General features: G+C 67.5%; 1 protein-coding gene and 1 long non-coding RNA gene across 2 annotated transcripts in view; both read left to right on the top strand.

The window, feature by feature from the left end:
- The first annotated feature begins 326 nt into the window (after positions 1 to 326).
- On the top strand, positions 327 to 2,305 carry LOC311188645. Its single transcript, XR_014617121.1, has 3 exons — positions 327 to 652; positions 1,960 to 2,059; positions 2,157 to 2,305. It is a non-coding gene; the product is annotated as an uncharacterized lncRNA (long non-coding RNA).
- Positions 2,306 to 3,636: 1,331 nt separating this feature from the next.
- The window catches only part of MYO1G (myosin IG), a gene marked incomplete at its 5' end in the record, with an annotated part of 29,189 nt that continues 17,064 nt past the window's right edge, over positions 3,637 to 15,761 (top strand). The window contains 9 exons of the mRNA XM_084280151.1: positions 3,637 to 3,731; positions 6,302 to 6,510; positions 8,008 to 8,101; positions 8,211 to 8,376; positions 8,459 to 8,512; positions 10,577 to 10,672; positions 11,356 to 11,472; positions 12,405 to 12,611; positions 14,333 to 14,478. Of these exons, the coding sequence (XP_084136277.1) occupies positions 3,637 to 3,731; positions 6,302 to 6,510; positions 8,008 to 8,101; positions 8,211 to 8,376; positions 8,459 to 8,512; positions 10,577 to 10,672; positions 11,356 to 11,472; positions 12,405 to 12,611; positions 14,333 to 14,478 (1,184 nt within the window). The remainder of the gene's footprint in view (positions 3,732 to 6,301; positions 6,511 to 8,007; positions 8,102 to 8,210; positions 8,377 to 8,458; positions 8,513 to 10,576; positions 10,673 to 11,355; positions 11,473 to 12,404; positions 12,612 to 14,332; positions 14,479 to 15,761) is intronic.

The following is a 15,761-nucleotide window of genomic DNA, read 5'->3' on the forward strand; positions in this document are numbered from 1 at the left end:
AAGCCACGCCCCCTCCAGTCACCAACCGGCCGAGTGACCACGCCCACTCCAGTAAAGCCACGCCCACTCCAACGCTCATCAAACCCATAGGCCGCCCCCCCCGCACATAAGACGCTCCCTGCCCGGCAAGCCACGCCCATCGCGCTTAGGCCACGCCCCCCGGCAATCACTCCCCTCCTCGCCCCTCCCTCCCTCCCTTCTAGGCCGCGCCCCGCCCGGCAGGCCTCGCCCCGCTCAGCCTGGCCCCGCTCAGCCCCCCGCGGGGCCCTGGGGGAGCTGCCGGGCTCCGCACCGCGGTGCCGCCGCTGCCGGTGCCGTGCCGGGGCGGCGGGGAGCCGGGTTTGGGAGCGCCGGGGAGCCGGGCTTGGGAGGCGGCGGCGCCACTGCGCATGCGCCGAGCGTTACCACCACTCCCCCCGCCTCCCGCCGGGTGGTGGTGCTGCCGCGCGCGCGGCGCGTGGTGACGTCACTTCCGGCGCGGCGCCTCTCGCAGCCATGGCGGAGGGTGGTGCGGGCGGCGCGGTCCGGGCCCGGCTCCATCCGCCGCCATCCGCCGCCGGGCCCGGCCCCCGCGGGCCGGTAGAGCAGCGGCAGCTCCTTAGGGCGGCGTCCGGCGCGGCCCCGCTGCTCCGCCGGCCTCCGCCGCCGTGAGGTACCGTCCGGCGCGGGGCATGCCGGGAGCGGTAGTTCGCCGCGGGCCTCCCTGGGAGCCGGCGGGGCGGCTGCACCGGGATGGGGGGGTGGGGGGAGGCCTGGCGGGGCGGGGAGGGGGCTGCGTGGCCCCGGGAGGGAGCGGGGCTCACCGGGGCCTGCGTGGCCTGGGGAGAGCTGAACTCACCAGGGTGGCAGGGCCTGCCTAGGCCCAGGAGGAGCGGGGCTCACCGGGGTGGGAGGGCCTGCCTAGGCCCAGGGGGAGCGGCGCTCACCGGGGCCTGCGTGGCCCGGGGGAACGGGGCTCACCGGGCCGGGGAGGGGGCTCGCCGGGGCCTCTCTGGCCCGGGATGAGCGGGGCTCACCGGGCCCGGCGGGGTCTGCATGGCCCGGGGGGGAGTGGGGCTCACCGGGGCGGGGAGGGGGCTGCTTGGCCTGGGGTGAGTGGGGCCTCCCCGGGGCCTCCTTGGCCCGGGGGGTGAGCGGGGCCTCCCCGGGGCCTCCTTGGCCCGGGGGGTGAGCGGGGCCTCCCCGGGGCCTCCTTGGCCCGGGGGGTGAGCGGCGCCTCCCCGGGGCCTCCTTGGCCCGGGGGGTGAGCGGCGCCTCCCCGGGGCCTCCTTGGCCCGGGGGGTGAGCGGGGCCTCCCCGGGGCCTCCTTGGCCCGGGGGGTGAGCGGGGCCTCCCCGGGGCCTCCTTGGCCCGGGGGGTGAGCGGGGCCTCCCCGGGGCCTCCTTGGCCCGGGGGGTGAGCGGGGCCTCCCCGGGGCCTCCTTGGCCCGGGGGGTGAGCGGGGCCTCCCCGGGGCCTCCTTGGCCCGGGGGGTGAGCGGCGCCTCCCCGGGGCCTCCCTGTCCCGGGGCAGGGAGTGGGGACTCCCCGGGACCGCCCTGGCTCGGGGAGGGGGGGAGCGGGGGCTCACCGGGGCCGGCGGGGTCTGCATGGCCCAGGGGCGAGCGGGGCTCACCGGGGCGGGGAGGGGGCTCACCGGGGCCGCCCTGGCTCGGTGGGAGTGGGGCTTACTGGGCCGGGGGGGCCGCCCTGGCCCGGGGGGGAGCGGGGCTGCCCGGGGCGGTCCCTCCGGTGCCCGGCAGCAAGCCTTCCAGCGTGGGGGGGCCTGGCGTGGCCCCCGCCGTTCCTTCAGCGCTTGCCAGAGCGTCCCCGGGACGGTTTGAGGCCTCTCCCCGCCACTCCGGGGGGGGGTTATAGACATCCCGGACACCCCCAGACCCAAACACCCGCTGAGGGGGGGACACCGGGGCCTGTACCACCCCCCCCACTCGGTGCTACCGATCCCCCCCCTTCCCCTCCAGGTCCCCCCTCCGAGGAGCCAGAGGGATGTAGAAACCCCCCTCGTCCCCCCCCAGGAACAGGGGGCTGGTTACTGGGAAGACCCATCATGCTGCTGGCTCGGTAAGGGGTTGGTGGGGGGGTTACTGGGTTTTACTGGGAGTACTGGTGGGCACTGTGAAGCTCATTATCTTAACGATGACTCCCTGTTGTTTTCCAGCTGGATCCCGGCGTGGGCGGCTCCTCCCCGAGCAGCATCACCTTGGCTTGTTCTGCCCAGTTCTACTGGGGTTTAACTGGGGGATACTGGGGTTTAACTGGGGGATACTGGGATGGCGCCAGTAACCGGTGGAGTTAATAAACAACCAACGTCCTGATGGGCTTTTCCTTCGGTGTGATAATAGGGGGGGGGACAGGGGGTGACACGGGGTGCTGGGTTTGGGGACACCCATCCCCATGGGGTGCTGGGTTTGGGGATGTGGGTGACACGGGGCGCTGGGTTTGGGGATATGGGGATGACACGGGGCGCTGGGTCTGGGGACACCCATCCCCATGGGGCGCTGGGTTTGGGGACAGGGAGGTGACATGGGGCGCTGGGTTTGGGGACGTGGTGACGTGGGGTGCTGGGTTTGGGGACACCCATCCCTATGGGGTGCTGGGTTTGGGGATGTGGGTGACACAGGGCGCTGGGTTTGGGGACATGGGGGTGACACAGGGCGCTGGGTCTGGGGACACCCATCCCCATGGGGCGCTGGGTTTGGGGACATGGGTGACACCGGGCGCTGGGTTTGGGGACAGGGATTTGACATGGGGCGCTGGGTTTGGGGATGTGGGTGACAGGGTGCTGGGTTTGGGGACAGAGGTGTGACGGGGCACTGGGTTTGGGGATGGGGTGAAATGGGGTGCTGGGTCTGGGGGTGTGGGTGACACGAGGCGCTGGGTTTGGGGACAGGGTGACGGGGGCACTGGGTTTGGGGACAGAGGTGTGATGGGGCACTGGGTTTGGGGATGGGGTGAAATGGGGTGCTGGGTCTGGGGATGTGGGTGACACGCGCTGGGTTTGGGGACAGGGTGACGGGGGCACTGGGTTTGGGGACAGAGGGGTGACGGGGCACTGGGTTTGGGGATGGGGTGAAATGGGGTGCTGGGTCTGGGGATGTGGGTGACACGGGGCGCTGGGTTTGGGGACAGAGGGGTGACGGGGTGCTGGGTTTGGGGATGGAGTGACACAGGGCACTGGGTTTGGGGATGGGGTGAAACAGAGTGCTGGGTCTGGGGACAGGGCGTTGACGTGGGGCGCTGGGTTTGGGTTATGGGTGTGACACGGTGCTGGGTTTGGGGATGGGGGTGTGACACAGGGCGCTGGGTTTTGGGGATGGGGGTGCCACGGGGCGCTGGGTTTGGGGACACCCATCCCATCCCCATGGGGCACAGGGACCAACACGTTGGCGACCATTCCCACCCCACCCTTGGGTGCTGGTGCCCCCACAGTGGCCGGGGGTAGGGGGTGGGGGTTGTGTGGCCAAATCCCCCCCCCATATTGGGGTGTCGCTGTCACCCCCTAGCAGTGACTGACCTCAGGTCCTCCCTGTCACCCGGCGCCTGCGTCACCGCGCCCGTTGGCGGCGCAGGAAGCCCGGGGGGGGGCTGTGGGGGTGGGGTGGGGGGAAGTGGGTGCGCGGCGCCGCGGCGGGTGCGGCATGGCGGAGCTGGAGGGTCCCGAGTTCGGCAAAGCCGACTTCGTGCTGCTGGACGAGGTGACCATGGAGCAGTTCCTGGAGAACCTGCGCCTGCGGTACGGGCTCGGGGGGGGACGGGGGACACACCCACCCCCCGGTTTTGGGGTGCGGGGTGGAGTTTGGGGTGGGGTGATGATGCTGGGGTACCCCGAGCTGCTGCCCCCCCGCCATGCGCTGGGTGCTCCCGGGTAGGGGTGATGCGCCCCAGGGTCTGATGGCATCACCCAGGAGTTGTGGTGATGGGGTGAGGGGGACACACAGCGGGGGGGACCCCAAATTTTCCTGGGGGGAGGCGGAAGCGCTGCCCCTTCACAGGAAGTGAGATGCTGGGGCAGCGCCCTGCTGCCTGGGAGAGGGAAACTGAGGCACGGCCCCCACCCGGAGGAAATTGGGGGGCTGGGGTGGGTGTGTGGGTGGGGGGTGTCCACCTCTGTGTGTCCCCACATCCTCCTGAGGTCCCCCCCATGTTTCCTGCCTCCTGCTGCTGCTGCAGCCCTGGGGAAGGAGCAGGTTCTTGGGTGGGGTGGGGCAGCACCAAACCCTGGTGGAGCATCACCAAGCCCCATGGGGTGCCCCACAGGGTCCCCCACGTCTCTCCCACCCTATGTCCCCCCCCACCCCACATCCCATGTCCCATATCCCATGTCCCCCCCCCCCCCCCACGTTTCCTGGCTGCTCCCACCCCCGGAAAGAGCTGGTTCTTGGGTGGGGACAGGATGGGGAAGCACCAAAACCTGGTGGAGCATCACTGAGCCCCATGGGGGTACCCCACGGGGTGCCACCCACCCCGCATCCCACATCCCCCACATCCCACGTCCCCCCACGTTTCCTGGCTGCTCCCACTGCTCCCACCCCCAGGAAAGAGCCAGTTCTTGGGTGGGGAAGCACCAAAACCTGGCAGAGCATCACCGAGCCCCACGGGGCACCCCACATCCCATGTCCCCCCCATCCCAAATCCCATGTCCCCCCCACCCCAGATCCTACATCCCCCACATCCCACGTCCCCCCACATTTCCTGGCTGCTCCCACTGCTCCCACCCCCAGGAAAGAGCCGTTTCTCGGGTGGGGAAGCACCAAAACCTGGTGGAGCATCACCGAGCCCCACAGGGTGCCTCACATCCCATGTCCCCCCACATCCCCCACATCCCACGTCCCCCCCACCCCAGATCCCACATCCTATGTTCCCTCCCACGTTTCTTGCCTGCTCCCACTGCTCCCACCCCCAGGAAAGAGACGGTCCTTGGGTGGGGAAGCACCAAAACCTGATGGAGCATCACCGAGCCCCACGGGGTGCCCCACATCCCACGTTCCCCCCACCCCAAATCCCCACATCCCATGTCCCCCCCAACCCACATCCCACATCCCATGTCCCCCACGTTTCCTGGCTGCTCCCACTGCTCCCACCCCCAGGAAAGAGCCGGTCCTTGGGTGGGGAAGCACCAAAACCTGATGGGGAATCACCAAGCCCCACGGGGTGCCCCACATCCCATGTCCCCCCACATCCCCCCCACCCCAGATCCCACATCCCATGTTTCCCTCCCACATTTCCTGGCTGCTCCCACTGCTCCCACCCCTGGGAAAGAGCCGTTTCTCGGGTGGGGAAGCACCAAAACCTGATGGAGCATCACTGAGCCCCACGGGGTGCCCCGCATCCCATGTCCCCCCACATCCCCCACATCCCACGTCCCCCCCACCCCAGATCCCACATCCCACGTCCCCCCACGTTTCCTGGCTGCTCCCACTGCTCCCACCCCCGGGAAAGAGCCAGTTCTTGGGTGGGGAGCACCAAAACCTGATGGAGCATCACCAAGCCCCACGGGGTGCCTCACATCCCATGTCCCCCCACATCCCCCACATCCCACGTCCCCCCCACCCCAGATCCCACATCCCACGTCCCCCCACGTTTCCTGGCTGCTCCCACTGCTCCCACCCCCAGGAAAGAGCCGGCTCTCAGGTGGGGAAGCACCAAAACCTGATGGAGCATCACCGAGCCCCACAGGGTGCCTCACATCCCATGTCCCCCCACATCCCCCACATCCCACGTCCCCCCCACCCCAGATCCCACATCCCATGTTCCCTCCCACGTTTCCTGGCTGCTCCCACTGCTCCCACCCCCAGGAAAGAGACAGTCCTTGGGTGGGGAAGCACCAAAACCTGATGGAGCATCACCGAGCCCCACGGGGTGCCCCCCACCCCACATCTCATGTCCCCCCCCATCCCAGATCCCACATCCCCCACATCCCACATCCCCCACATCCCATGTTCCCCCTAACATTTTCTGGCTGCTCCCACTGCTCCCACCCCCAGGAAAGAGCCGTTTCACGGGTGGGAAAGCACCAAAACCCGGCGGAGCATCACCGAGCCCCACGGGGTACCCCACATCCCATGTCCCCCCATCCCAAATCCCACATCCCATGTCCCCCCCAACCCACATCCCACATCCCATGTCCCCCCCAACCCACATCCCACATCCCATGTCCCCCACGTTTCCTGGCTGCTCCCACTGCTCCCACCCCCAAGGAAAGAGCCGTTTCATGGATGGGAAAGCACCAAAACCCGGCGGAGCATCACTGAGCCCCACGGGGTCCCCCGAAATCCCACCCCAGAACTGTTCCCTCCCTTCCAGGTTCTCCCAGGACCGTATCTACACCTACATCGGGGAGGTGGTGGTGGCGGTGAACCCCTACCGCCTCCTGGATCTCTACGGGCCGGCGGCGGTGGAGCGGTACCGCGGGCGCGAGCTCTACGAGCGCCCACCACACCTCTTCGCCTTGGCCGACGCCGCCTACAAGGCCATGAAGCGCCGGGCCAAGGACACCTGCATCGTCATCTCCGGTAGGCTGGGTGGGGAGGGGGCACCCTTGGGTGGGTAGGGGGCTCAGCCAGCCCTTCCCGTGGCAGGGGAGAGGTGGATGGGGAGGGGGCACCCTTGGGTGGGTGGGGAGGGGGGTCAGCCAATCCTTCCCTTGGCAGTGGAGAGCTGGGTGGGGAGGGGGGACCCTTGGGTGGGTGGGGGGTCGGTAGGGGGCTCAGCCAGCCCTTCCCTTGGCAGGGGAGAGCTGGGTGGGGAAGGCGCACCCTTGGGTGGGTGGGGGGTTAGGGGGGTGGGTAGGGGGGTCAGCCAATCCTTCCCTTGGCAGGGGAGAGCTGGGTGGGGAGGGGGCACCCTTGGGTGGGTGGGTAGGGGGGTCAGCCAAGCCTTCCCTTGGCAGGGGAGAGCTGGGTGGGGAGGGGGCACCCTTGGGTGGGTGGGGGGTTAGGGGGGTGGGTGGGGGGTTAGGTAGGGGGCTCAGCCAGCCCTTCCCTTGGCTGGGGAGAGCTGGGTGGGGAGGGGGCACCCTTGGGTGGGTGGGGGGTGGGTAGGGGGGTCAGCCAGTCCTTCCCTTGACAGGGGAGAGCTGGGTGGGGAGGGGGCACCCTTGGGTGGCTGGGGGGTTAGGTAGGGGGGTCAGCCAATCCTTCCCTTGGCAGGGGAGAGCTGGGTGGGGAGGGGGCACCCTTGGGTGGGTGGGTAGGGGGCTCAGCCAGCCCTTCCCTTGGCCGGGGAGAGCTGGGTGGGGAGGGGGCACCCTTGGGTGGGTGGGGGGCTCATCCAGCCCTTCCCTTGGCCGGGGAGAGCTGGGTGGGGAGGGGGCACCCTTGGGTGGGTGGGTAGGGGGCTCAGCCAGCCCTTCCCTTGGCTGGGGAGAGCTGGGTGGGGAGGGGGCACCCTTGGGTGGGTGGGGGGCTCAGCCAGTCCTTCCCGTGGCAGGGGAGAGCTGGGTGGGGAGGGAGCACCCTTGGGTGGGTGGGTGGGGGGCTCAGCCAGTCCTTCCCTTGGCAGGGGAGAGCTGGGTGGGGAAGGGGCACCCTTGGGTGGGTGGCGGGTTTGGGTAGGGGGCTCAGCCAGCCCTTCCCTTGGCCGGGGAGAGCTGGCTGGGGAGGGGGCACCCTTGGGTGGGTGGGGGGCTCATCCAGCCCTTCCCGTGGCAGGGGAGAGCTGGGTGGGGAAGGGGCACCCTTGGGTGGGTGGGTAGGGGGCTCAGCCAGCCCTTCCCGTGGCAGGGGAGAGCTGAGTGGGGAAGGGGCACCCTTGGGTGGGTGGGTAGGGGGCTCATCCAGCCCTTCCCTTGGCAGGGGAGAGGTGGATGGGGAGGGGGCACCCTTGGGTGGGTGGGTGGGGGGCTCAGCCAGCCCTTCCCGTGGCAGGGGAGAGCTGGGTGTGGAGGGGGCACCCTTGGGTGGGTGGGGAGGGGGGTCAGCCAGCCCTTCCCGTGGCAGGGGAGAGCTGGGTGGGGAGGGGGCACCCTTGGGTGGGTGGGTGGGGGGCTCAGCCAGCCCTTCCCGTGGCAGGGGAGAGCGGGGCGGGGAAGACGGAGGCCAGCAAGTACATCATGCAGTACATCGCCGCCATCACCAACCCCACCCAGCGCGCCGAGGTGGAGAGGTGGGTGCGGCCGCCGCGCCGTAGGGACCCGCCCGGAGCTGGGTGGGGGAGAGGGGGGGGGGGGTTTGGGAGCCCCCCCCCCACGTACCCCCGGTGTCCCGTCGCCCAGGGTGAAGGACGTGCTGCTGAAATCCAACTGCGTCCTGGAGGCCTTTGGCAACGCCAAGACCAACCGGAACGACAACTCCAGCCGCTTCGGGAAGTACATGGACATCAACTTCGACTTCAAGGGGGACCCCACCGGGGGGCACATCCACAACTACCTCCTGGAGAAGGTGTGGGGGGCGTGGGGTGGCCCCGGGGGGGTGGGGAGGGGGTGGGGTGCTGCTGGCGCCCATCCCCGGGTCCTTCTTCCAGTCCCGGATCCTGCAGCAGCAGCCGGGGGAGAGGAACTTCCACGCCTTCTACCAGGTGGGTGGGATGGGGTGGGATGGGGATGGGGATGGGGATGGGATGGGGATGGACATGGGATGGGGATGGAGTTGGGGGTTGGATGGGATGGGATTGGGATGGAGGTGGGATGGGAAGGGGATGGAGGTGGGGGTGGGATGGGATTGGGAAGGAGATGAGGGTGGGATGGGAATGGAGGTGGGGATGGGATGGAGGTAGGGATAGGGGTGGAAGTGAGATGGGGTGGAAGTAGAGATGGGATTGGGATTGATGTGGGGATGGAGACTGGGATGGAGGTGGGGGTGGGATGGGATGGATGTTGGGATGGAGGTGGGGATGGGATAGGGATGGGGATGGGGATTGAGGTGGGGGTGGGATGGGATGGAGATTGGGATGGAGGTGGGGGTGGGATGGGATTGGGATGGAGGTGGGGGTGGGGTGGGATGGGATTGGGATGGAGGTGAGGGTGGGATTGGGATGGAGGTGGGGGTGGGATGGAGATAGGGATGGAGGTGGAAGTGAGATGGGATGGAGGTAGGGACGCGATGGGATTGGGATTGAGGTGGGGTTGGAGATTGGGATGGAGGTGGGGGTGGGATGGGATGGGGATGGGGATTGAGGTGGGGGTGGGATGGGATGGAGATTGGGATGGAGGTGGGGGTGGGATGGGATTGGGATGGAGGTGGGAGTGGGGTGGGATGGGATTGGGATGGAGGTGAGGGTGGGATAGGAGTGGAGGTGGGGATGGGATGGAGATAGGGATGGAGGTGGAAGTGAGATGGGATGGAGGTAGGGATGGGATGGGATTGGGATTGAGGTGGGGATGGAGATTATTGGGATGGAGGTGGGGGTGGGATGGAGATGGGGGTGGGTGGGATGGATATTGGGATGGAGCTGGGGGTGGGATGGGGATGGAGGTGGGATGGAGAAGGGGATGGAGGTAGGGGTGGGATGGGGATGGGATGGAGAAGGGGATGGAGGTAGGGGTGGGATGGGGATGGGATGGAGATTAGGATGGAGGTGAGGATGGGATAAGCATGGGATGAAGATTGGGATGGAGGTGGGGATAAAATGGGGATGGAGATTATTGGGATGGAGGTGGGGGTGGGATTGGGATGGGATGGAGATTGGGATAGAGGTGGGGATAGGGAAGAGATGGGAATAGGTTGGGGGTGGAGATGGGAGGGAGGTGAGAATGGGATGCGATGGGGTGGAGATGTGGGGGATTGGGATAGTGATGGGTAGGATGGGATGGTGGGTGGGAACAGGATGGGATGGGGATGGGATCTATGGGATGAGATATGTTTGAGATGGATGGGATTGATGGGATTGATGGGATGGATGGGTGGGGACAGGATGGGTGGGATCGATGGGTTGGGGATGAGATGGGATGGGTGGGGATGTTATGGGATCAGTGGGATGGGTGGGGCCAGGGTGAGTGGGATCTGTGGTGTGGGATGGGAATATCATGGGAAGGGTGGGATTGATGGGATGGGTGGGTTGAATGGGATGGGTGGGGCCGGGAGGGGTGGGATCAATGGAATGGGGGATTGGGATGGTGAGGAATAGGATAGGATGGGTGGGATCTATAGGATGGGTGGGGCCAGGGTGGGTGGGATCTGTGGGGGGGGATGGGGATGTCATGAGACGGGTGGGATGGGGATGGGGATGGGGGTGGGAATGGGATGGGGGTGGCATGGAGATGGGATGGGGTTGGGATAGATGGGGATGAGATGGGGATGGGATGGGATGGGATGGGATGGGATGGGATGGGTGGGGATGTTATGGGAGCAGTGGGATGGGTTGGGCCAGGGTGGTGGGATCTGTGGGGTGGGTTGGGGATGTCATGAGATGGGTGGGATGGGGATGGGGATGGGGGTGGGATGGAGATGGGATGGGGATGGGATGGATGGGGATGAGATGGGGATGGGATGGGATGGGGGTGGGATGGGGATGGGATGGGTGGGGCCAGGCTGGGTGGGATGGATGGGTTGGGATGGGTGGTCTCTGTGGGATGGACCATCTGGCCAGGCCGGGGGGGTCACCAACCCCCCAAGCTCCCCCTGCCCCCCTTTCCCCCCCCAGCTGCTCCTGGGGGCACCGCTGGCGCTGCTGACGTCACTGCACCTGCAGCCCGACCCCAGCGCCTACCGCTACACCCGGGAGGGCGCCCAGGGCGGCGTGAGTGGGGGTCGGGGTGGGGGGGTCCAGGTGGGGGTTGGGGTGGAGGTTGGGGTTGGGGCTCAGGGTGGGGGGGTCAGGGTGGGGGTGGTCATGGGGGTTCAGGATGGGGGTGTTGGAGGGGGTCAGGGTTGGGGGGTTGGGGGGGTTCAGGGTTGGGGTTTCAGGGTGGGGGTAGTGAGGGGGTTGGGGGGGGTCAGGGTGGGCTCTGGGTGGGGGGATCAGGGTGGGGGGTCAGAGTGGGGGTGGTCGGGGGGGTCAGGGTGAGGGGTCTGGGTGGGGTGGTCAGGGGGGTTCAGGGTTGGGGGGGTTGGGGGGGGTCAGGGTGAGGTCAGGGGGGAGTCGGGGTGGGTCAGGGTTGGGGGGTCAGTGGGGGTCAGGGTGGGGGTTGGGGTGGGGGTTGTGGGGAGTCAGGGTGGGGTTGATTGGGGGGGTCAGGGTGGGGGCTCAGGGGGGGTCAGGGTGGGGGTCAAGGTGGGGAGGTTGGGGTGGGGGTTGTGGGGGTCAGGGTGGGGGCTCAGGGGGGGTCAGGGTGGGGAGGTTGGGGTGGGGGTTGTGGGGGGTCAGGGTGGGGGCTCAGGGGGGGTCAGGGTGGGGAGGTTGGTTGGGGGTTGTGGGGGGTCAGGATGGGTGCTCAGGGGGGGTCAGGGTGGGGGTCAGGGTGTCCCAGCCCCTCTGCCCAGGTCCCCGGCGCGGACGCGGCGGCGTTCGGCACGGTGGAGGCCGCCATGGCCGTGATCGGCTTCTCGCCCGACGAGGTGGGCGCCGTGCGCCGCATCCTGGCCGCCATCCTGCTGCTGGTGAGACCCCAGTGCTGCCCAGTACGGCCCCGCGCTGACCAGTACAGACCAGTATGGGCTCTGCGCTGACCAGTACGGCCCCCATGCCACCCAGTACAGCCCCTGCACTGCCCAGTACAGACCAGTACGACCCTGAGCAAGTCAGTACTGTCCCCACGCACCAGTATGGCCCCCCCATACCAGTACAGACCAGTATGGCCCTATGCCACCCAGCCCTGTATACCCCAGCACAGCCCAGTACCCACCAGTACAGCCCTGTATGGCACAGTATAGCCCTGTATGCCCAGTGCAGCCCAGTGCAGCCCAGTGCCCACTAGTGTGGCCCAGTACAGCCCTGTATGACCCAGCACTGCTCAGTACCCACTAGTATGGTCCAGTACAGCCCAGTACCCACCAGTACAGCTCTGTACAGCCCAGTACAGCCCAGTGCCCACTAATATGACCCAACACAGCCCAGTGCCCACTAGTGTGGCCCAGTACAGCCCAGTACCCACCAGTACAGCTCTGTACAGCCCAGTACAGCCCAGTGCCCACTAATATGACCCAACACAGCCCAGTACCCACCAGTACAGCCCTATACAGCCCAGTACAGCCCAGTAACCACTAGTATGGCCCAGCACAGCCCAGTGCCCACTAGTGTGGCCCAGTACAGCCCAGTACCCACCAGTACAGCTCTATACAGCCCAGTACAGCCCAGTGCCTGCTAGTATGGCCCAGCACAGCCCTGTATGGCCCAGCACTGCTCAGTACCCACTAGTATGGTCCAGTACAGCCCAGTACCCACCAGTACAACCTCACATGACCCACCCTGCCCCGTGGTGCAGAGGGACCGGTCCCAGTACACCCCAACCCCTTTCCCGGGGGGCGGGGGTCTCCCAGGCACCCCCAGCCATCCCTAACATGGATCCACCGCGGCGGTGGGGTGACCCCAGGGCAACGTCGGGTTCGTGGCGGAGAGGGAGGTGGCGGCGGTGGAGGACGAGGCCCAGCTGGCGGCGCTGGCTGAGCTGACGGCCACGGCACCCGCCAGCCTGCGCCAGGCCCTGCTCAGCCGCACCGTGGCGGCCGGCGGCGGGGAGCTCATCGAGAAGGGCCACAGCCCCAAGGAGGCCGCCTACGCCCGCGACGCCTGCGCCAAGGTAGGCAGGGGATACGGGGTGAGGGGTAGGCCTAAAGTACCCTTGGGAGGGGATACGGGGTGAGGGGTAGGCCTAAAGCCCCCTTGGGAGGGGATATGGGGTGAGGGGTAGGCCTAAAGCCCCCTTGGGAGGGGATACGGGGTGAGGGGTAGGCCTAAAGCACCCTTAGGAGGGGATATGGGGTGAGGGGTAGGCCTAAAGCCCCCTTGGGAGGGGATACGGGGTGAGGGGTAGGCCTAAAGCACCCTTAGGAGGGGATATGGGGTGAGGGGTAGGCCTAAAGCCCCCTTGGGAGGGGATATGGGGTGGGGGGTAGGCCTAAAGCCCCCTTGGGAGGGGATATGGGGTAGGGGGTAGACCTGAAACACCCTTGGGAGGGGATATGGGGTGGGGGTAACCCCTAAAGCCCCCTTGGGAGGGGATACGGGGTGAGGGGTAGGCCTAAAGCCCCCTTGGGAGGGGATATGGGGTGGGGGGTAGGCCTAAAGCACCCTTAGGAGGGGATATGGGGTGGGGGGTAGGCCTAAAGTACCCTTGGCTGGAGATATGGGGTGAGGAGTAACCCCTAAAGCCCCCTTGGGAGGGGATATGGGGTAGGGGGTAGGACGAAAGCCCCCTTGGGAGGGGATATGGGGTGGGGGTAACCCCTAGAGCACCCTTGGGAGGGGATACGGGGTGGGGGTCACCCCTAGAGCACCCTTGGGAGGGGATATGGGGTGGGGGTAACCCCTAAAGCCCCCTTGGGAGGGGATATGGGGTGGGGGGTAGGACAAAAGCCCCCTTTGGGAGGGGATATGGGGTGGGGGGTAGGCCTAAAGCACCCTTGGGAGGGGATACGGGGTGAGGGGTAGGCCTAAAGCCCCCTTAGGAGGGGATATGGGGTGGGAGGTAGACCTAAAGCAACCTTGGCTGGAGATATGGGGTGAGGAGTAACCCCTAAAGCCCCCTTGGGAGGGGATATGGGGTAGAGGGTAGGCCTGAAACACCCTTGGGAGGGGATATGGGGTGGGGGGTAACCCCTAAAGGCCCCTTTGGGAGGGTATATGGGGTGGGGGTAACCCCTAAAGCCCCCTTGGGTGCTGACCGCTTTGGTGCCCCCAAGGCCATCTATGAGCAGCAATATGGGGTGGGGGTAACCCCTAGAGCACCCTTGGGAGGGGATATGGGGTGGGGGGTAACCCCTAAAGCCCCCTTGGGAGGGCATATGGGGTGGGGGGTCACCCCTAGAGCCCCCTTGGGAGGGGATATAGGGTGGGGGTAACCCCTAAAGCCCCCTTGGGAGGGCATATGGGGTGCGGGGTCACCCTTCAAGCCCGCTTGGGAGGGAATATAGGGTGGGGGATAGCCCTAAAACACCCTTGGGAAGGAATATGGGGTGGGGGGTAACCCCTAAAGGCCCCTTGGGAAGGGATATGGGGTGGGGATGTAACCCCTAAAGCCCCTTTGGGAGGGTATATGGGGTGGGGGTAACCTCTAAAGTCCCCTTGGGAGGGGATATGGGCTAGGGGGTCACCCCTTAAGCCCACTTGGGAGGGAATATAGGGTGGGGGATAGCCCTAAAGCCCCCTTGGGAGGGGATATGGGGTGGGGATGTAACCCCTAAAGCCCCTTTGGGAGGGGATATGGAGTGGGGAGTAACCCCTCAAGCCCCCTTGGGAGGGGATATGTGGTGGGGGGTCACCCCCCAAGCCCCCTGGGTGCTGAGCACGTGGTGCCCCCAGGCCATCTACGAGCGGCTGTTCGGCTGGATCGTGCAGCGCATCAACAGCAGCATCAGCGCGCGCGGCCACGACGCACGGCTGCACGGCAGGAGCACCGTCATCGGCGTGCTGGACATCTACGGCTTCGAGATCTTCGACACCAACAGGTGACGGGGGGCACGGGCTGGGACGGGTCTGGGGTGGGGGACAGGAGCTGGGAGGGGGTCTGGGGTGGGGGGACAGGAGCTGGGAGAGGTTCTGGGGTGGGGGGACAGGAGCTGGGAGGGGTTCTGGGCTGGGGGGACAGGAGCTGGGAGGGGTCTGGGGTGGGGGGACAAGAGCTGGGAGGGGTCTGGGGTGGGACACTCCAGGGGCACGGGCTGGGACGGGTCTGGGGTGGGGGGACAGGAGCTGGGAGGGGTTCTGGGGTGGGGGGACAAGAGCTGGGAGGGGGTCTGGGGTGGGGGACAGGAGCTGGGAGGGGGTCTGGGGTGGGGGGACAGGAGCTGGGAGGGGGTCTGGGGTGGGACACTCCAGGGGCACGGGCTGGGACGGGTCTGGGGTGGGGGGACAGGAGCTGGGAGGGGTTTAGGGGTTGGGGACGCTCCAGGGACAGGAGCTGGGAGGGGTTCTGGGGTGGGACACTCCAGGGGCACGGGCTGGGAGGGGTCTGGGGTGGAGGGACAGGAGCTGGGAGGGGTTCTGGGGTGGGGGGACAGGAGCTGGGAGGGGTTCTGGGGTTGGGGAACAGGAGCTGGGAGGGGTTCTGGGGTGGGGGGACAGGAGCTGGGAGGGGGTCTGGGGTGGGGGACAGGAGCTGGGAGGGGGTCTGGGGTGGGGGGACAGGAGCTGGGAGGGGTCTGGGGTGGGGGGACAAGAGCTGGGAGGGGGTCTGGGGTGGGGGACAGGAGCTGGGAGGGGGTCTGGGGTGGGGGGACAGGAGCTGGGAGGGGTCTGGGGTGGGACACTTCAGGGGCATGGGCTGGGACGGGTCTGGGGTGGGGGGACAGGAGCTGGGAGGGGTCTGGGGTGGGGGGACAGGAGCTGGGAGGGGTTTAGGGGTTGGGGACGCTCCAGGGACAGGAGCTGGGAGGGGTTCTGGGGTTGGGGAACAGGAGCTGGGAGGGGTTTTGGGGTGGGGGGACAGGACCTGGGAGGGGTTCTGGGGATGGGACACACAAGGGACAGGAGCTGGGGAGAGGTTCTGGGGTGGGACACTCCGGGGCCACGAGCTGGGAGGGGTCTGGGGTGGGGGGACAGGAGCTGGGAGGGGTTCTGGGGTGGGGGGACAGGAGCTGGGAGGGGTTCTGGGGATGGGACATGCCGGGGGCACGGGCTGGGAGGAGTCTGGGGTGGGGGACAGGAGCTGGGAGGGGTCTGGGGTGTGGGGACAGGAGCTGGGAGGGGTTCTGGGGTGGGGGGACAGGAGCTGGGAGGGGTTCTGGGGATG

This window comes from Gallinula chloropus, assembly GCF_964237585.1.
Source record: "Gallinula chloropus genome assembly, chromosome: 2".
In the NCBI taxonomy this organism is placed as follows: domain Eukaryota; kingdom Metazoa; phylum Chordata; class Aves; order Gruiformes; family Rallidae; genus Gallinula; species Gallinula chloropus.